At 46.9% G+C, this 21,799-nt stretch overlaps 1 protein-coding gene across 2 annotated transcripts in view; it reads right to left on the bottom strand.

Moving 5' to 3' along the window:
- Positions 1-740: 740 nt before the first annotated feature.
- Positions 741-21,799, bottom strand: part of Chd1l (chromodomain helicase DNA binding protein 1 like) — a 44,585-nt gene continuing 23,526 nt past the window's right edge. For both annotated transcript variants that reach the window (XM_045138211.1, XM_045138212.1), the window contains 11 exons: positions 19,350-19,464; positions 18,014-18,167; positions 14,967-15,132; positions 9,314-9,462; positions 7,837-8,000; positions 6,610-6,815; positions 5,232-5,330; positions 4,420-4,490; positions 3,513-3,627; positions 2,716-2,824; positions 741-1,062 (listed from right to left, as the gene is read on the bottom strand). In XM_045138211.1, coding sequence (XP_044994146.1) covers positions 999-1,062; positions 2,716-2,824; positions 3,513-3,627; positions 4,420-4,490; positions 5,232-5,330; positions 6,610-6,815; positions 7,837-8,000; positions 9,314-9,462; positions 14,967-15,132; positions 18,014-18,167; positions 19,350-19,464 — 1,412 coding nt within the window. In that variant the 3' untranslated portion in view covers positions 741-998. The remainder of the gene's footprint in view (positions 1,063-2,715; positions 2,825-3,512; positions 3,628-4,419; positions 4,491-5,231; positions 5,331-6,609; positions 6,816-7,836; positions 8,001-9,313; positions 9,463-14,966; positions 15,133-18,013; positions 18,168-19,349; positions 19,465-21,799) is intronic.

The following is a 21,799-nucleotide window of genomic DNA, read 5'->3' as shown; positions in this document are numbered from 1 at the left end:
CACTGTTGGGATTGATTAAAAACTACAGGGACTTTTAAAGTGGGACTGAGATGGTTGTGAATCTGTGGGGGCCAGGGGTAGAATCTGGTGGTTTGAATGAGATGCCCCCCACTCCCCCAATAAACTCATGTTTTGGATGCTTGGTCCTCAGCTGGTGGCAGTTTGGGAGACAGAACCTTGCAGAAGGCGTGTTTCTGCAGGTGGACTGAGGGGTGTTTCGCAGCCAGCTCTCTCCACGATAGAGCTCGGCTCACTCTCACCTGCTGCAGTTTTCCATTTGCTGTGGCAGAGGTGACACGCAGCCTCTGCGTGGGCCAGGCTTTCCCTAGCCATCATCAAGCTCCCCCTCAAGATTATAAGCCAAAATAAACCCTTCCACCCACAGGTGCTCTAGGTCAGGTGTTCTGGTCCAGCAAATACCCATCGAGCCACTGCAGTGAAACATATGCAACTTGTTTGAGATGGGAAAATGGAGATTCCGATCCTTAGAGAAAACTAAGTTCAGGAAATAGCTCACTTCAATACGACTCCTGGGTATGGCAGGTTGTGGGAACATTCTCTCACACACTCTTAGAAGTACACATTACCTTCTCTAGGCATCCCTCGATTCAGTAATGTGGATATTACAAACTAACCATTACAGAGCCCTTGGGCCATGCACCTCTCTCTGCTGTTTTCTGGTCAAAACAACATAGGTGGATATAGATAGATAGAGATATGGGAGTAGGGAAGCAACAAAATTATTAGTGGTAAAAATTTTATTATTATACAGCTATGCAAACTGAGCCCAAAGGGCTTTTCCCAGTGTGCTGTATCCCACGCACTAGATCATGGTAACGCTTCCACAGGAACCAATTAGAATTCAGGAAGTTCACTAACCCTGAGGTCTGCCAGATCCTGACTGCTCAAAAAATCTCTAACAGTCACTCTGGACAAGGATCTTAATCGTTCACTGTGAAAGACTGGACCTGATGCTGGGCCAACTGTAAGGGAACCAGCTAGGTGGAGGCGGAAGAGGGCTGTGAGGAGTGGGTGCCAGCTTTGCTCCTAGGAAAGTAGTATCTGACACAGGAAGTTAAGGAAGACACAGGTCGTCACTTTTATTTTATTTTTTGTTTTTTTGAGGTAGGGTCTCCCTCTAGCCCAGGCTGACCTGGGATTCACTATGGAGTCTCAAGGTTGCCTTGAACTCACAGCGATCCTTCTACCTCTGCCTCCCTAGTGCTGGGATTAAAGGCGTGCGCCTGGCACAGCTTGTCACTTTTATTTTTTAATTTTTATTTATTTATTTGAGAGTGACAGCCAGAGAGAGAAGAAGCAGAGAGAGAGAGAGAGGAGAGTGGGCACACCAGGACTTCTAGCCACTGCAAATGAACTCCAGATGCGTGCACCCCCTTGTGCATCTGGCTAATGTGGGTCCTGGGGAATCGAGCCTTGAACCGGGGTCCTTAGGCTTCACTGGCAAGCACTTAACTGCTAAGCTATCTCTTCAGCCCAGCTTGTCACTTTTTGTCATGAGAGGAAGAGAGAGAGAATGGGCCTCTAGCCACTGCAAACGAACCCCAGACACATGCGCCACCTTGTGCGCATGTATCACCAGTGTGCATCTGGCTTGTGGGGGCTATGGAGAGTCAAACCTGGGCTTCACAGGCAAGCACCCTCACTGCAAAGCCCTCTCTAGCTCCACAGTTCATCACTTTAACTCAACTCCGCCCAAACCACCAGTTCCCCAGTTATTACTACAATAAAGTCTAGAAGCAGTCTGTCTTCTTCATATCCTAAGTGCTCCCACGGGTTTTATAACTTGTAACTGCTGCGTCATCCACCGACCTGTACAAATGCATCAAATGTGAATAGCTTTTTATAGTGGCTTAACTATCCTAGACCGCTACTGAGTACACTAATTTCACTAAGAATCTAAGGGAAAAGATGAGCCTTGATGACTGAAGCACTTGGGAGTCAATTCAACTTCTAGTAATTTTGGATATAGTTTCATTGTTCAAAATGGCTAACCTATACAGTAAGGAAGGCTTGAGAAGCAATTATTAGTCTAGCTAAAGTGGATTACGACTTAATGGAATGAATTTCACACAGTCTCTTAAGAGATTATCAAAAGGAGGCTAGGGATGTGGAACTATGCTTTCCTAGCATGTATAGGCCTCCGAGTTCAATCTCCAACACTACAATTAAAACAAAAGACTCCATCAAAAATGTTTCACAGAGCCAGGTGTGGTGGTGCACGCCTTTAATCCCATCACTTGGGAGGCAGAGGTAGGAGGATCACCATGAGTTCGAGGCCACCCTTAGACTCCATAGTGAATTCCAGGTCAGCCTGAGCTAGAGTGAGACTCTACATCGAAAAACCAAAAAAAAAAAAAGTTTCACAATAAAATAGTTCATGCGCTTAACTCCAGTGAATAGAATCAAGGGCTCAGAATTGGGCCTCGTTCCATAGACCTCAGACTCTCTCAAGAAGTGAGGAGAAACAGCAACGTTTCTCCCCAACATCTAGAACGCTTGGGCATGTTGACCTCCTTGGGTGTGCTGGAGATACACAAGCTGAAACGTGGGCTGTGTGTGTGTCTCACTGAAGAGAGGCAGAGGGAAGAAAAGGCAGGAGGAGAAGACTTGGCCTCAGATTACATAGTGCTACAGAAAGCACATTTTTCCCCTCTCAAGTTGGGACAGCAAACTATGAAGACCATCAAAGGATACATGTAAGTCGGAATGCCTCTTGCAGCCAAGTGTTTCCGAATGAGTCGCTCAGTTCCATACCAGTTAAAACCCTTCGTGGCATGTCCGATGCGCGGAAGATGGACGCTTGCTATCACACAGAGAAGATCACGATGTTTTCATGCATTAAAATTTGATTATCAGTATAACATAGACAGAGGAAGAGATAATTACCGATGGTCTCATCCAAAGTTTACCATTACAATGTCAAAAACATTCTAGGGACCGGGCATGATGGTGCATGCCTTTAATCACAGCACTCGGGAGGCAGAGGTAGGAGGATCACTGTGAGTTCGAGGCCACCCTGAGACTCCATAGTGAATTCCAAGTCAACCTGGACTAGAGCATGACCCTGCCTCGAAACACACACACACACACACACACACACACACACACACACAGTCAAGCAATTTAAGAAGCACTAACACCCAGTTGGTTTGAATACAAACTGAACTTCTGAGGAGAACTGTCAGTAAGGTGGACTGTGACTTTCCAAGAGGCATGAAAGCACGTCCCGCCTCATCCCCAGCCTTCTCACCCGTACAATCGAGGTGAACGTCCACTGTACGGCTGTAACCCCGTGACACTTGGCCATAAAGGTGATTTCCATGGGGAACAGGCCACACAAACACAAAATGGAACAGACATGGCCCCTGAGGTTTATCTTTAGTGTGCAAATTGAGCAGGGGTCTTGAAATCCCTCCCCCTTTGAAAGATGCACCTCACGTCTAGAAAGAGAGAGATTCATCTCCCTGCGAGGACAAATGGAGGGGGATTACCTTTCCTTTTCTTTGCTGCTAAAAATATCTTCCTCAGGCTCTCTTCCAGGGCTGCCATTTTGATGCCAGACAGGGTGCCAGAGCGATCGCGGTGCTGGGCCACAACCAGGGCCAGCTGGGAGGAGCAACCATCAAACAGCAGGCGTAAAACAAGATGGCCACGCTGCCAACGAAGTGACACCGGGAGCCAACCTGGTACAGGCCACTCAGACTTGGCTCCTTTCTTTTGGACGGTCTGCCTGCACTGAGGCTTTCCAGCCACTGGGGGACGCGTTGTGCCGGCTCTCCACACATACTCACACCTACTACTGCCTTCAGACATACAAATTTTGAGGTTTTTTTTTTTTTTCTTTAATGCACACAGTGTTGTTTCTTTCTTTTTTTCTTTTTTTTTTAAAAGCATTTTAGATACTGCTGAGTAAGAAAATAAACGGGCTGGAGAGATGGCTTAGCAGTTAAGGCGTTTGCCTGCAAAGCCAAAGGACCCAGGTTCGATTCCCCAGGACCCACGTGAGCCAGATGCACAAGGGGGTGCATGCTTCTGGAGTTCGTCTGTAGTAGCTGGATGCCCTGGTGTACCCATTCTCTCTCTCTCTCCCTCTTTCTCTCTCTCAAGTAAATAAATAAAATATATTAAAAAAAAATACCTCAGGCTATGTGGGGGCATAAATTCACATTCGAACCACCACAGTACGTTTTCAGATGAGTAATGAAAATCTCACAGCCCTACGTCAAGTTTCAATAAGTCAATCTGGTTTGACGAGCATATCCTGTAAGCCAATACTGTGTGCAGTAATGATGGTGAAAATACAAAACAAGGGGTCCCTGCTCCAGGAACTGTGTGGAGGGGGGCAGAAGTTTGGGGCTGAATCTTAGTTCTGATACATGAGATCGAGTGTCCACTTACCAAATCTCGTCCCTTGTCTCTTGACTCTTTATCATCAATAGGAAATAAAAGGGTATCTCCCAAACTCAAGTCTGAGGTAAAGAGGAGAAAGAGAAGCAATAAGATGACCATTTAATTAACTGAGGACCACTGTGCACCTTCGCTTTGCCTTCACATTCCAAATTCATTAGGTTTTTATTTATTCACTAGCTTAAGTGGTTTTTGTTTTTGTTTTTCTTTGGTTTTCCAAGGTAGGGGCTCACTGTAGCTCAGGCTGACCTGGAATTCATGATGTACACTCAGGGTAGCCTAGAACTCACAGCGATCCTCCTACCTCTGCCTCCTGAGTGCTGGGATTAAAGGCGTGAGCCACCGCGCCCGGCGGTTTGGATTTTCTTGAGATAGGTCTTACTTTACAGGCCACACTGCCTCAAATCTATAGCAATGCTCCTGCCTTGGTCTCCTAAGTGATGGGGCTACATACAGATGTGAACAAACAGCTCTGGCTCCAGTTAGGTTTTGAACTTGAGCTCTTCCCTAATGGTTACAAGTGTACGTGGCAATTGGCATTTTTCAATACTTGCATGCTCACCATCCCCACTACAGACCCATGGAGTAGGTGGGAAGAGCATCACTTACAAGTGATGGGTGAGAACAGGCACTGAGGACGAGGGCCGCCTCAGAGTCACTCAGCTAGCTCACGACAGACTCTGGCTCCGCGGGCTCCTTCACTCCTCCAGTGGCGCTTGTTAACCGCGTCCCCCCACGCTCTCTCGAGGGCAGCTCCTACCTGCTTCTGCACTCGACCCGGCCTCACCTGCTCTACTGCGTACCTTTCATTTTCCCAGCTAGCTCGTAGATTCTTCGTGGCTCAGCCGATCGCGTATCCAGAGCCGTGAACAAGCCACCTCTGCCCCAGCGGCCAGAATCATCTGACAGAAGAGAGAAAATGTTCATCGCCAGGAGGCAAGGTCCAGGCTGTGACTTACAGAACCAGAGGCACGTGAGACACGTGGTAGTGAGAGGACAGACGGACATCATAGTTTGGCTTCTCAAATAAGGCTAGGTCTTCTAGAAGACATGTTTGGGCATCATAACAAGAGAACGTTAAGAGGGACCTAAGAAATGCGTGTTGTTCAGAAACGCAAAATCTTCGGTTCGTCTGCAACTGCTGGGAAGGTGGAGGGCGGAGAGGATGGGACAAGAGCATGCACGTGGCAAGACCACAGCACACACCGCACCACGAAAAGGAAAGGACTTCCTCAAGCTTGGACTCGCATGGCTGCTTCTACTTATATTGATCCTCACGGATTCTATAGAAACTGGCTCATCTATATAGTACCTGTTAAGCATTGTCCTTATCAGGGGGGTAGCAGAGGATTAAAACAAAAAAAAAAAATCTGGGCCGGAGAGATGGCTTAGCGGTTAAGCGCCTGCCTGTGAAGCCTAAGGACCTTGGTTCGAGGCTCAATTCCCCAGGACCCATGTAAGCCAGATGCACAAGGGGGCGCACACCTGTGGAGTTCTTTTGCAGTGGCTGGAGGTCCTGATGCATCCATTCTCAATCTCTCTCTCTCTCTCCCTCTTTCTCTCTCTGTCTGTTGCTCTCAAATAAATAAACAAAAAAAAATCCCTGCTCCATGAAGCTAATTTTTTAATGCATTGAGATAGTCAAAAGAACAGACACACATAACAGGTGGCAAAACCAACCAGGACACAAAATAGGAAAATAGGCAGAAAGAGCACAGAAAATAGAAGTGGGGACAGAGACTTTTTTGTTTGTTTGTTTTTTGGTTTCGCGGAAGATTTCACTGAGAAGTAGACAAACGTATAATTCTCAGGGAATTATCTGAGGAACAGTATTCCAGACCGAGGAAGTGAGCCATGCGGTGGCCAGAGGAAAAACACTTAGTTCTGCTCTTTCTCAAAGGATGCGATTGTCTACCAAATGTGCTCATTTCACCTTCTTAAGCACCTCACGGAGAAGGTGAAGCAGATAAAAACAATCCAGGCTCAGGGAGTATAGCAAAGAGCCAAGCCTCAAATCCAGGCCTCCGTGCTGGAAATTGTGCTTCTTTTTAACCACACAACACTGGCAAGGCTATTGCTCTTAGGCCACAGTCTTGCTGCATCCTCTCCTCAGCCCCCATAATTTGGCACCATAAAAACTGAGGCACCCGTGGTGGTCCCGGCCCACTCCACTTCTCGTACCTACACAGTGCACAATGACAGCGTCCTCGGCCCCGGCCTGCGGGTGTGTGACGTCCCCGCTGACGTACTTGATGGAGGTGGAACCTGGGTCTTCAAAACCCAGCTCACCAGCACGGTCATCGGCCCCGTCCGCAACACCCTCCGGCTCACTGTCCGCGGAGGGCAGGCAGAAGGATTGGTAGCTGTTGGCCTCCCACCAGGCCATCCTTAGAAAGCCAGAGAGAAAAAGGAAATTGATGTTTTCTTGTAGCACACGGGCTCGTAGACCATAACGCCAAGAAGAAATGCAAACCGCAAATGACTGGCATTTCCTGCTTATTTGAAGCTACACAAGTCTTACTGATTAGCCTAAATGCCTTCTGACTACACTTCAATAACAAGCATCCACCCAATGTGACTATTTTTAAGAACATGCAATAAAATCTTTAAAATGTTAAGATGCTTTAATTCGATGCTTCCTCATAAAGTAGACTAAATCTTAAACTTTATTTTATTTATTTATTTATTTATTTATTTATTTATTTATTTATTTATTTAGTTTTTCGAGATAGGGTCTCATTCTAGCTCAGGCTGACCTGGAATTCACTTTGTAGTCTCAGGGTGGCCTTGAACTCTTGGTGATCCTCCTACCTCTGCCTCCGGGTGCTGGGATGAAAGATGTGCGTCACCATGCTCGGCTTAAAGTTTAATTTTTAAAAACTTATTTTGAAGCCGGGGGTGGAGGCGCATGCCTTTACTCCCAGCACTCAGGATGCTGAGGTAGGAGGGTTGCTTGATTTCCAGACCACCTTTCTGAGGCTGCAGAGTGAGTTTCCAGGTCAGCACCAACTACAGTGAGACCATGCCTTGAAAAAAAATCAAGAGAAATAAAAACATGTTCTCATGCCAGTAACAACTGCCGGAGGAATCTGGATTTCTTAAAAGCAATGTTCAGCTGTGAATTCAGTATACACGACTGTCTCCCTCACAAACTGTGATCCTTAGCCTGGCATAATACACAAATACTGTCAACCTCAAGCTATGTAACGCACACACACCATGACCCTCTGTCTGTATGACACACACACACCGTGACCCTCCGTCTGTATGACGCACACACACTGTGACCCTCCGTCTGTATGACATGCACACCGTGACCATCAGTTTGTATGATGCGCACACACCGTGACCCTCAGTTTGTATGACGCGCACACACCGTGACCCTCAGTCTCTATGACGCACACGTACTTTTTCTTATGTTCCACTTCTTCCTTTTTCTTCTTCTTCTCCTCCATCAGTTTCTTTCTCTTGGCTGCTGCTTCTCGCCTTTTCTTCCGTCTGTTCTCTAGCTCCTCTGGGCTCAGGATCTGCTTCCTTTTGGTGGATCCTTCTGCGAGGCCTGGGATGAGAACCTTAGGGAGACAAGACCGCAGCCATGAGGGTCAGACCTTGCCTGCCCCTCTTCCGGTCGTGTTCCCCCAAAGCACTCTGTGCAGAAGCAACAAGCTGCGCACTTCGCCAAGCAGTGCGCCTGCGTACCGTCTGTGGGGTCGGCACCAACTTACCGGTCACGTGGCGTGGTGGCTGCGGGGACTAAACGCAGCCAAAACAGTGCCGAAGCTGGTACAGACATGTCAAATCACGTCATTAGGAGTAAGGCACTTCAAAAGCAACAGTTTCTTTTTTTTTTTTTTTTTTTCTTGATTGAAAACATAGCCTGTAGGGTGCCATTTTACAAAGAACTAATTCTAATGGAAGTCTTTATACAAATGTATTATAAAACACCTTTTAAAACAGAGTGCTTCATCACCATGATCAGCTTAATGATAGCCAGCATCCAGAGAGCACAGACCAAGCCCCAAACACCGTCAACAACCCGTGTGTCCTCACGACGGCCATCCTCTCTTGATGACGTGGGGGTCACAATTATCAATAGTAGGAATGGTATGTTCACGTAAAAGAGCGATCCCTTTAGGGGTGACTTAAGTGGAGCAGCACAGCTTTGACGTGCATTAGATCATATAATATGCTCACCATCTTCATTACTGCACGCTTGTCCTTGAGACAGTTTCATGTAGTCAAGGATAGCTTTACACTTCTGAACCCCTGCCTCTGCCTCACAAGTGCTAAGATTATGTGCACCACCATGCCTGATTCCGTATTTTTTTTTTTTTCTTTTTGGTTTTTTGAGGTAGGATCTTGCTCTAGCACAGGCTGAGCTGGAATTCACTATGTAGTCTCAGGGTGGCCTCGAACTCACAGTGATCCTCCTACCTCTGCCTCCCAAATGACGGGATTAAAGGCGTGCACCACCACGCCTGGTTCCTTAATATTTTTTGATAGATGTTCAGATCATTTTTAAAAAATCTATCTCAGAGAGAGAGAAGGAGAGAGAAAGAACAGGCACCCAAGGACCCCTTGTCGCTGCAAATGAACTCCATACACAAGCGCCACTAGGTGCATCTGGCTTGACATGGGTACTAGGGAATCGAGCCCAGGCCGACAAGCTTTGCAAGCAAGTACCTTTAACCACTGAGCCATCTCTCCAGCCCCACATCATTTTATATTAGGGTTCTGCTCATTTGTTATACTCAAAAAAAAAAAAAAAAGACATTCTTGTTTCTTCACAAACTATCCTAAGAAGACAGTGATGCCAACGGCACTTTTCATTTTGTTAGGACAGTAGTTGGGAAGAAGTTGTGGTTTTACATGAAATGGTTCTTACACTGCCTTTGTTCCGGAGTGAACGGCCCTCCTGACTCGTCTTCTCAAGAAGACTCTTCTGAAGATTCACTAGCTGTTCAAATGACGCTCTGTCTTCTTTACTGGGCTCTTTGGAGTAATCTTTGCCTTCAAACACATACATATGGTTTCCTAAGAGCGCAAAAACACACGACAATGTGAGACACAGGAAAAGGGATGTGTTTAGACAAAGCCATGGCCAGATGAACACAACAGCAGCCTGTATTCTAAACAGGTTAAGAGCAGCTTATGACCAAAGTATTTCATTTCCTGTCCTGAACAAACACGGTCTATACATGAGAATCCCAGAGGGTCACTTTTCCAGGGACAGAGAGCGGAGCTGAAAGCACTTCTGGTCCATGTGAGATGGTCAGGGAATGTCTGCTGGACCCCTTCACTGATTCTACATCCTCCTGAGCTCAAAACTCTCTGACTTGGCATTCCCTAGTAAAGCGCATCTAGGTTTTTGTGTTGAACGCATGTTTAATATTCTTTTCCTGGTTTTCTATAATATTCAAATGAACAAGTGGCAAACCATCTGAGGAAATGAATAACCATGAAAATTATCACTGGGATTTATAATACACATTGCAGATCTCACACCGCACCTCTCCCATTCTCGCTTCAATCCTGGTTAAGTAACTTGACTCATGAAAAAGGCAACTGAGGCTCACGCAGGGCTTAAGGAACTCCTAGATTCTCACTGTTAAACAAAGGAAAAGGGCAAGTCTTTCAGATCATCAGGCCACTATGTTTTGTTTTGTTTTGTTTTTTTTTCCAGGTGACTGTTGACAGGAGAGGAGCCAACTGTTTGTCAGGTGGGGACTTCAGTCCTGACATGACTGAACAGCGCTCACTCTGCTGAGGCTCAGCAAGCTCACACCCACTGTCACGCCTGCTTCTCTAGCTGTGTAAAAAGGGCAAAGCAGACATTAACAGCGCCATTTTACAGATAAGAACGCGAAGGCTCAAGGAGGTAAGGGGATCTGCCAAGATCAGAAATCAAGGGTTCATTAGCCACCACCCGGCTACCGCAGACAAGAACATGACTAGAAAGTGAAGCATTTTTAATAGCACATGTTACCAAATAATGTGTTTTCACAGCACTATGAAATCAGCTATAAGTATGTTTTCCCTAGGGAGTATGAAAGCAAAACATTTTCATTCTCAAGAGATCAATTGCTTCACACTTGTACCAAAATCTAACCAGCTGTAATTCTAATTGGCATTTGCTAATTAAATCAGCAGGGGGGCTTTCAATGAGGCACTCTATCAACAAGTGGGGAAAGAAAGAGCTGAGAAGTATCACATGTGAGCACCATATGCAGCTCCATACACCATGAAATTCTCAACTTTTAAAATAAATGTGCTTTTTCAAATAGCTGGCATTCTAGATAAAGCAACGCTGCTTGGGGTTTCATTTTGAATGGGGCTTTAATGACCACGCTTTCATGTTGGCTGATGCTATTTTAAATTGTGCGCCTTGCTGCAACCAAGGAGGCTGGAGTCCACAGGTTTAGGCCCTCATCCATGAGCTGCCAGTGAACCATCCATCACACAGGAGGTCTAAGCCAGTCATCAAAGATGGCATCCGAGCCGGGCGTGGTGGCACACGCCTTTAATCCCAGCGCTCAGGAAGCAGAGGTAGGAGGATGGCTGTGAGTTCGAGGCCACCCTGAGACTATATAATGAATTCCAGGTCAGCCTGGGCTACGGTGAGACCCTACCTTGAAAAACCAACAAAAAAAAAAGACGACATGCAAACATGATCCAACTGGAGCTTCCCCCACCCCCAGTAATTAGATGGTTTGAAAAGAGTAAGGTTTTAAGGTAGTTGGATTGACTGAGAAATATAGTATTTCTGAAAACACTACGATTTTATTTTCTTCCAGTAAGTGTTAAGAAAATAAGCTTAAATTAATCTACGTGATTGCAGAACTAGATGCACACTTTGGCATTTAAGGTAATCAAATATAACTTAAAAATATGACCACATGTATCTGCATCTTCCCCTCACCTGCAACCACTACATGACAGTAAAGGGATTTTAAGGAAGATGTATGAGGCAATGGTCGATGGGAAAGTTCAATGAGCCTGGAGGGGCAAACACCCGATTAGGAAGAGCAGGGGCAGCGGAACACAGGGTCCAGCCAGGACGACTCTGGGAATGATTCTCAAGGACAAGTTACTAGGACGGAGAGAAAACACCCACACCAGTGTGCACAGTGTGGGAACGCCACAAGCCCCTGAGTCACCTTGTCTTTTCAACATAGGCAACAAGTCTACTCTAACCCCTAGCTCTTCGAGGATACCAGGAGATTTGTCTCTGGAGATGCCCAATGAAAAGACTTCAAATATAGGTATGTGGAGAGGTTTTAAGAGAGACAGAGAGAGAAAGTGCCAAGGCCTTAAATCACTGCAAATGAACTCCAGACTCATGGGTCACCTTGTGCATCTGGTTTATGTGGGTCCTGGGGAATCAGAACCTCGGTCGTTTGGATTTGCAGGCAAGTGCCGTAACAGCTAAGCCATCCTCCAGCCCCTTTCTCTGGAATATTTCTTTTAAAAAGTTGTAATAGCCAGGCATGGTGGCGCATGCCTTTAATCCCAGCACTCGGGAAGCAGAGGTCAGAGGATCACCGTGAGTTCAAGGCCACCCTGAAACTACATAGTGAATTCCAGATCAGCCTGGGCTACAATGAGACCCTACCTTGAAAAACCAAAAAAAAAAAAAAAAAAAAGTTATAGAGCCAGGCATGATGGCATATACCTTTAATTCCAGCACTTGAGAGGCAGAGGTAGGAGGATTGCTGTAAGTTCAAGGCCACCCTGAGACTACATAGTGAATTCCAGGTCAGCCTGGGCTAGAGTGAGACCCTACCTCAAAAATTAAAAAAAAAAAATGTGAATGGGACTGGAGAAATAGCTCAGTGGTTAAAGGCACTTGGCTGGCAAAGCCTGATGGCTTGAGTTCAACTCCCCAGTACTGAGTACAGTCAGATGCACAAAGTGGCAAGCGGATCTGGAGTTCACTTGCAGTGGCAAGAGGCCCTGGTGTACCCATTCTCTATCTTTCTCCCCCTCTTACTCCCCTTACAAATAAATAAAATTATGAGAGGGAGGGAGGGAAAGAGAGAGAGAGAGAGAGTTGGCATATCAGGGCCACTAGCCACTGCAGCCGAACTCCACACATGTGAGCCATTACTTTCACAAATTTTTAAAAACTATTTTTATTTGGGCTGGTTCCCCGGAACCCACATAAACCATATGCACAAGGTGGCACATGCATGTGGAGTTCGTTTGCAGTGGCTGGAGGCCCTGGCGTGCCCATTCTCTACCCCCCCACTCTGCCTCTTTCTCTCTCACTCTAATAAATAAATAAATAATGTATTTAAAAAATTATGAGATAACTTTTTTAAAGGTGGATGGTTTATCAGAGGATGATACCCAAGGCTGTCCTATGACACCCACATGCATCCATGTGCACTTGTACATTCACATGTGCTGACCACACACATGACCATACATACCACATGCACACGCATCCATGTGGACTTGTACATACGCATGTGTCCACACACATGACCACACATCACATACAAGTTTTTAAAAAATACGTAGAATTGACCAGATTCTCTGAGAAAAGAAACAAGATTGACAAGCCCATTGCCAAACTAACCAAAAGAAAGCAAGAAACAAAATTAATAAAATGAGAGGTGAAATAGGAATAGATAGACTCCAAGGAAATACAGAGCATCACTGGGGAAGACTTTGAAGATTTATATTCCAAAAGCCTGGAGAAGGTGTGAACAAATTCTTATATATAATGTGTCAAAAATTAAGTCAAGGAGGTATAAACAACTTAAACAAATCCATAAGCACCAATGTGATTGAAGATTTTTTTAAAATCTCCCAACAAAAAGAAAAAAAAAGCTCAGGACCAAATGGAACCATGACCAAACTCTACCAAACTTTTAAAGAAGTGCTAACACTTTCATTAAAAAAAAAAAAAAAAAAAAAAAAAAAACCATCCCAGCACTTGGGAGGCAGAGGTAGAAGGATCACTGTGAGCTCGAGGCTACCCTGAGACTACAGAGTGAATTCAGGTCAGCCTGGGCTAGAGTGAGACCCTACCTCAAAACAAAAACAACAACAACAAGAAAACTCAAACTGTTTTATGAAATACACTCTAGTCATCAAGAAAGCAAATAACAACAAATGCTGGTGAGGGTGGAGGGAGAGAGGAGCCCTCGTCCTCTGCAGGCAGGAGCGTTAGGTTTGTACAGTCACTGTGGAAATCCGTATGCAGATTTCTTGAAATGCTGCAAAGAGAACTTCGATAGACCCGCCTGAGTCTGTACCTAACGAACGTGAGGTCAGCACACCATGGAGATACCTGCACATCCAGGGTTACTGGCTCACTATTCACACAGATGGCCAGGAAAAGGAAGCAGCCTAGTCCATCAACAGATAAGTGGATAAAGAAAATGTGGTAAACATACACAATGGAATTTTATTCCATCATAAAGAAAAAGTGGAATCACGACATTTGAGGGAAATGGATGCAACTGGAAATCACTGTTAAGTGAAAGAAGCCAGCCTCAGGAAGACAAACAGCACAGGTTTTCTTTTATGCAGATTGAAAATTATGTATGTGTGCATATATGTGTGTATACTGGTCAAGAAACTAGTAAGGGGATCATGAAAAAGGAGGAAGATATCTTAAAAGGAAGAGAGAAACAGAGAGGGTCATGAAATATAGGTAATAAGGAAGTAGAAGCGGGGGGCTGGAGAGATGGCTTAGCAGTTAAGGCACTTGCCTGTGAAGCCTAAGAACCCAGGTTCAATTCCCCAGGACCTACGTAAGCTAGATACACAAGGGGGTGCATGCATCTGGAGTACATCTGCCGTGGCTAGAGGCCCTAACATGCCCATTCTCTATCTGACTATCTCTTTCTCTAAGACATGAGTAAAATAAATTTTTTTTTAAAAGAAAGAAAATAGAAGCCAGGCATGGTGGCGCATGCCTTTAATCCCAGCACTCGGGAGGCAGAGGTAGGAGGATCGCAGTGAGTTCGAGGTCACCCTGAAAGTACGTAGTGAATTCCAGGTCAGCCTGGGCCAAAGTGTGACCCCACATCGAAAAAAAAAAAAAGAAAAAGAAAAAGAAAGTAGGAAAGGGAGACTAAGGAAAAAAAAAGTGAACTTTGAAGGAGAGTGGTATGGGGGATGGTAGTGGGGAAGGGGCATGAACAAGAACAGAGTATAATGACACACATGTTATAAAGATGCCAGGACCTAAAAAGTCAATATTTTAAAAACCAAGCCATTCTGTCCAGAAGGAGTCACTGCATGCAGAGCACCGTGGGAGCGACGGTTGGCTTTATGGAAATAAGAAAGCACCAAGGTCGGAAAGGCACAAAGTGAACCCCCAAGACAGACGTGGCCGCAAGCATTAATACTCTGGTTTTACTTCAAAGTTTTACTCATGAAGTGTTCTTCAATGGAAGACTGCACCAATGGAGCCAAAGTGCTAGGTAGGAAATCATGTCCCGGGGAGCAGGGCTGGGGACTGCCAGAGGACGACCTCACTCGGGGTGACTGTGCCGTCTGCTCCACCCAGGTTCCCAACTCACTTCCTTCCTCTCGCTCTCTGCTCCCTCCTCCCGCCGCAGGCAAGACATCCGAGACCCACTGGCCATCTCTGGTGGTCCCCACAATGGACTCCAGGTCTATTTCATCCACGGTGCTCCCCTCGGAGGACAGCAGCTTATCCAAGCCGAATTTGAGGATCTCACTTAGCTGGAATGGACGAAACAGAAGTGGTTAGTTCTTCTAAAGACAAACATCAGGATGTGGGCGACGTGGGACATGATCCGAGGCACATCCCTTCCGGATCAGATAGCCCAGCCCTTCTTTTCCCCCATCACAGGTGACGTCAACCACTGGGTGGTGGGGTAGTAGACAGGTGATTGGATATTGACTTTGATAAGCTTCCATGATAATAAAAAAAAGAAAGGAAGAAAACTGCTGTTTCCCATTAATCATCGTAGCCATTTCCAGCATTTTCTATAGCGGATCCCACCAGCTCTCTGACAGGCTTTCCCGGGAACCATACGGGAAGTCTGAGGCCCTGTTCGCTGCTTCGGTGGCTCTCCTCACTGCCAAACGTCTTTACCTCAACGTCAGATGACTCCTCTCTTTTGGCAACTTGCTGCCCTGTCACAGGGTTCTGTGGAAGCCACTGTGGCAAAGACCAGTACCAACTCCTGACAACATGACCTGAAGGCCACTTCTCAGGCTGAAGCTTTCTGGCAAGTCCCTGGGGACTCACTGTCCCGCTTCCTCCCTCCCCGCTGCTGAGGGTACCCTCAGTGTGTCCTCTATGGCTATGGGAACGAGAATTCTCCTGGCTCTCGCCTGCTTACTTCCACCTTTGTACCTTTGTACCTTCCTAAGTGCTGACTTAGAGAGGCAACGATTGACGGTAAGGGTTCGTCTACACTGGGACCCTCCCTTCAGCCTCCTGAACTGGCTCCTCAGGTTATTTTGCATGTGGGAGTCACTAAGGCCTGTGTTGCTGTGAGAAATGATATAAACAGTAATTAAGGTTATGTGCTTTGAGGTTAAAGTTAATCCCCGGGCTGGAGAGATGGTTTAGTGGTTAAGGTGTTTGCCTGAGAAGCCTAAGGACTCAAAGGTTCGATTCCCCAGGACCCATGTAAGCCAGATGCGCATGGTGGTGCATGCATCTGGAGTTCGTTTGCTGTAGGCCCAGATGTGCCCATTCTCATAGTCTCTCTCTCTCAATAAATAAAATGAAATGTCTTTTTTAAAAAAGACACAAAGGCACAAAAAAAGGCACAAAGGGGAAGGAGATCAACGCAGAGAAAAATCAACTCCTACCAAATCAGAGAGCCCGAGCCTCAGAGGCCCCCAACACCTCATCACTGAAGCAGACTAAAAATGAACCCAACATGGCTCAGGGAAATCTTGCGGAAGAGGGGGCGGAAAGAATGTCAGAGTCACATGTTGGGTCATGATTTGCAGAGACATTTATCACACTAATAACTGGGGGCTAACTCCACAATGCACGACCCATTTTCATTAACAAGGAGGGTCTAATGGGAGGGGGTAGATCACAGATGAGCCTAAATAATGGTACCAAACTGCCTGTATTCACTGAAATGAAAACTAATAAATTAAATTAAAAAAAAAAGTTAATACTCAGGCTGGATGGATGGCTCAGCAGTTAAGGCACTTGCCTGCAAAGCCAAAGGACCTAGGTTCAATTCCCCAGGACCCACGTTAGCCAGATGCACAAGGGGGTGCATGCATCTGAGTTTGTTTGCAGTGGCTGGAGGCCCTGGTGTGCCCTTTCTCTTTCTCTCTCTCTCTCTCTCTCCCTCTTTCTGTCAAATAAATAAAAATTTTAAAAGTTAATACCCAAGATAGATATGGTTTCAGTTCACAGTTTCACAGTCAGATGCATCTCCAGTTAGCTTCTGAAGGTCTAAGCATGCATGAAATTGGACAAATCCCCTGAGATGGGTGAAGGTAGGACCAGACACACTCTGTGGTCACTCACAAACGCCGGGCAGAGTGCCTCTGACAACACGCAGCACGCAGCAAGAACTCAGTAACTCCTCACCGCGCCTCCTCCTGCTTCTGCTTCTCCCGTCAGGGCTTCCCAACTCCACACTACTTAGACTTACCTAGCAAAATCACATCTTTTCTTCTTTTTCAACTTTATTTTTATTTATTTATTTGAATGAGAGAGAGAGAGAGAGAATGAGCACACCAGGGCCTCTAGCCATTGCAAACCAATTCCAGATGCATGTGCCCCCTTGTGCACCTGGCTAATATGGGTTCTGGGGAATTGAACAGAGGTCCTTTGGCTTTGAAGGAAAATGCCTTCATTCCTAAGCCATCTCTCCAGCCTTAAAAAAAAAAAACAAACAACACTTAATGTTTATTTATTTATTTGAGAGAGAGCAAAATCACATCTTTGAGGAGGAAAAAAAAAAAAGAATCCAGGTGGAAGGGTGACTTAGCGGTTAAGGCGTTTGCCTGCAAAGCCAAAGGACCCAGATTCAATTCCCCAGGACCCACGTTAGCCAGGTGCACAAGGGGGCGCATGCATCTGGAGTTCGTTTGCAGTGGCTGAAGGCCCTGGCACCTGGTTAGTACACTGCTTTGGGCAAACACAAATGACTCACACAGTCTGGATGGGGAGGAGAGAACACCCACTCATGAGGACCCCAAGGAGCCCTGGAGGTCTGTCTAAAGACGACTCTGTACTGTACCTGGAGGTCAGTCTAAGGAGAAGGACACTGAACTCCACCTAAGGGTTGTTCTTATTTTTAAACATTTTATATACATATATATATTTTTTAATTGACAACTTCCATTATTGTAAACAATATCCCATGGTAATTCCCTCCCTCCCTCCCTCCACTTTCCCCTTTGAAACTCCACTCTCCATCATAACCCCTCTACCTGGAGGTTGTTCTTAGGAGGACCAGGGGGACAGTCTAAGGAGACGGGCACGGTACTCTACCTGGAGATCTGTATGCCCTACCTGGAGGCTGCTCTAGGGAGGACAATGCTTATCTGGAGGTAGCTCTAAGGAGAACACCGAATCTGCCTGGAGGTGGTCCAAAGGGAAGGCGTCTGCACCTACCTGGAGGTCGGCCTCAGCTGAAGGTTTCTGGGCTCCCAGAGTCAAATGGCCTCCTTCTATGACCGTGCTGGTCAGCTGCAGTTTGGAGACTGCTTTTCTGTAGATGATTTCTTCCACAGTGTCCCGACCAAGCAGCCGGATGACTTTAACAGACCTGTGTGCAAGTCAAATGATAGCACAACGTGGCTAAGTGCCTACAAAGCTGGCGGGCTTGCTAAGCGCACCGGAAGGAAACAGCCAACCACTATATACAGGGTCCAGTTGAAAGGACATCTCTCGGGCTGGAGAGATGGCTTCGTAAGTGGTGAAGGCGCTTGCCTGCGAAGCCTAAGGACCCAGGTTTGATTCCCCAGGACCACATAAGCCAGATGCATAAAGTGGCGCATGTGTCTGGAGTTCGTCTGCAGTGGCTAGAGGCCCTGGCGCACCCATTCCCTCTCTCCCTCTCTCTCTCAAATACATAAATTAAGTAATTTTTTTAAAAAAAAAAGGACGTCTTTTTATCTGGAGTTGTGTATTTGCAAGAGATGTCTGGCCCGCAGCTCTCTGTGAGCCTGCCCAAAGGGTCACGGAAAGGGTGATGTGGTAACAGCAACACTGGCACCCCACCTGTTGCCCAGGTGTCTCTGGCAGGTGTGCATTATCCTCAGGTCAGAAAGGAGCACACATCTTTTCGACCAAATTCCATAATCCCTTAAATCCCAAATTTAGGCCCACTCAAGAAGGATGAATTAAACAACTTCTAAAGATTCCTTCTAATTCTTTCATAATTTGACTTTTTTAAATTTATTTTTTTTTTAGGCCAGGTGTGGTGGTGCACGCCTTTCATCCCAGCACTCGGGAGGCAGAGGTAGGAGGATCGCCACGAGTTCGAGGCCACCCTGAGACTACATACTGAATTCCGGGTCAGCATAAGCCAGAGTATAACCTACCTTGAAAAAAAAAATATATATATATATATATAATTTGAGAGAGAGAATGGGCATGCCAAGGCTTCCAGCCACTGCAAACGAACTCCAGATGCATGCGCCCCCTTGTGCATCTGGCTTAAGTGGGTCCTGGGGAATCGAACCGGGGTCATTAGGCTTTGCAGGCCTTAACTGCTAAGCCATCTCTCCAGCGCACTAATTTGACTTGCTTGCTCAACAAAGTTGGTCTGGATGGCGGTGTGACCCAGCCGCACGACTGCAGCTATCATCAGCAGGAAAGCAGGCATCACGCGTCTCTCAAGCCCTAGCTTGGCACTGCCACCCACATCATGGTCTCCTCTTCCTCCCCAACCCAGAAGTGCTCCGGAGCAAGGAAGTGGAGGACCGCCGGTGCTTAACTCGCTCACTTGTTCTGGCCAATTCGGTGAGCCCTGGCAGCTGCCTGCAAGTCATTCTGGGGGTTGAAATCACTGTCCACGAAAATGACGGTATCTGCTGCTGTTAAGTTCATGCCAACTCCCCCTGAAAAGAAGGCAGACGGGAATGCGATCAGCTGGGCTGGTCACACGGCGAGCTGAAATCGGTCCTACCAACACCCCAGCCCACACCAGGGCCTGGCATGGCCACATGTGCTCTCACTGCCTGATGGGAAGACTCAGTGCTGCGCACAAGAGCATAAGGGGGGACAGGGGGGACAGCAAAGGCGAGTGCTTTACTGGACAGTGGCCGGCCAGCGTCTATCTCCTCCATGTAAAAATCCTGACGGCAGTTAGCCTAGGAGAGTGTGAGACAAGAGGCACTTTTCTTTTTTGCCAGAAAACAGCTGAAGCATGAGAGAATCTGCTGTGGGCATTAGTGAGAGGGGAGCCCTTGGCCGCACTTACGGCTGCAGCTGGGGGGCAAGATGCTGGCATGAGAAGAGGGGTGAAGAGTACTCCTGCACAGAGCACGAGCCCACTCCCCGGCTGCCCAAACCACGGAGGCTTCCTGCCACTGCCCGTGTCAGTGGACAGCAATGTAACAAAAGCAGCTCAAGCCGGGCGCGGTAGCGCACGCCTTTAATCCCAGCACTCGGGAGGCAGAGGTAGGAGGATCGCCGTGAGTTCGAGGCCACCCTGAGACTCCACAGTGAATTCCAGGTCAGCCTGAGCTAGAGTGAGACCCTACCTTGAAAAACAAACAAACAACAAAAAAAAAAAGCAGCTCAAGACAGAAACATCCCATGCAACCTCTCTCTGGGTTTTTCCTGGGCGCTGGGGGAAAAGGGTTGAGGAGGGACCTTGGGTGGTGGGAACTGAGAGAATCACGGAAGAAACGTGAAAACAAAAACATGAAGACAAAACGCACTCACTCTAGCCAGGGTCGTTAGAGCTCGGGCCTGGGAAGGGCTTGTTCCCAGAGCCTGAATGAATTAAGGGCTGCTCGTGAGAAGGATGGCTGACTCTCAGCTGGATCCCAAGAGAAGCCAGGCAGGAATATGCTAATTAAGCCTTCATATAAAATTAATGTTGGGGGCTGGAGAGATGGCTTAGTGGTCAAGCGTTTGCCTGTGAAGCCTAGGGACCCTGGTTCGAGACTCGATTCCCCAGGACCCACGTTAGCCAGATGCACAAGGTGGCGCATGCATCTGGAGTTCGTTTGCACTGGCCGGAAGCCCTGGTGTGCCCATTCTCTCTTTCTCTCTCTGTCTGTCACTCTCAAATAAATAAGTAAAAGTATTTTTTTTAATTAATGCTGGAACAAAGAGGTAATAATGACTGATATTGAGAGATGCTATGGTACCCAACAGTGAAAGCTACACTTTAGTTACCACTTATGCATTATTCTAAACACCTCTCCCCCCCCCCTCTCTCTCTCTCACACACACACACACACACACACACACACACAAACGTGCACACGCACACTCTGCTACAGCAACCTTATCAGTTGATATTTACTGCCATTCTGTAGGTATTGAAATGGAAACAGAGAGGTCACAGGACTATTTTGAAGTGGCCGAGGGAGAGGCGAAGAGCTTGGATTCAGCCTCACATGGCTGGACTGAACCTATGGGTTTATCTGAGAGGCCTGTGGCGTTGTCTTCGCAGTTTTAAAAGAGAAAGAGAAAGAGACAGATAGAGAATGGGAGTGCCAGGGCCTCCAGCCACTGCAACTGAACTCTAGACATATGCACCACCTTGTGCATCTGGCTTATGTGGGTCCTGGGAAATAGAACCTGGGTCCCTTGATTTTGCAGGCAAGTGCCTTAACTGCTAAGCCATCTCTCCAGTCCCTGTTTTTGTTTGTTTGTTTGTTTTTTTCTTTTGAACGATTCTCACTAGGTTGCCCGGGGTTAACCTCACGTGAGCTGACACGGTCTTCCTGACCGAGCGTCCCAAGGGGCTGGGACTACGGGCCATGCCACCTCCAGGCACTGCTTTCATTTAGAAGTGTGGAGCACCCTGCTGGCCTCATGCTTAGGATCGGGTGTTCTCACTGAAAAGCACATGCTTTTCATCTTCACTGAGGGCGATTCTTTGGGTTTTGTTGTTGTTTGTTTGTGTTTTTGAGGTGCTGGTAATGAAACCATGGACCTGGCCCAAGCTACACTTCAGCCCATGGGGGCCTCTATGTGTATAATCTCTGCTCATAATTGTTAAAAGCATACTCACGAGCTGTCATTGCCACCTGGTGGCCACAGGACTCCAGCACAGGAACACTTAAAAGGCTGGAGGACATCGGTCAAATAAAATGGAAAGGCCGCAGGCCTACGGCAGAGAAAGGGCGGCAAGCGTGACGTGCAGCGCTTGGGACGGGCGGACATCCAGGGCTGTGTCTGTACCCGCCAGACCAGCGCGGAGGCCTTCGGGAGCTT

The sequence above is a fragment of the Jaculus jaculus genome, chromosome 19, assembly GCF_020740685.1.
Source record: "Jaculus jaculus isolate mJacJac1 chromosome 19, mJacJac1.mat.Y.cur, whole genome shotgun sequence".
NCBI lineage: Eukaryota > Metazoa > Chordata > Mammalia > Rodentia > Dipodidae > Jaculus > Jaculus jaculus.
This window is presented reverse-complemented; position numbering and strand designations above follow the sequence as displayed.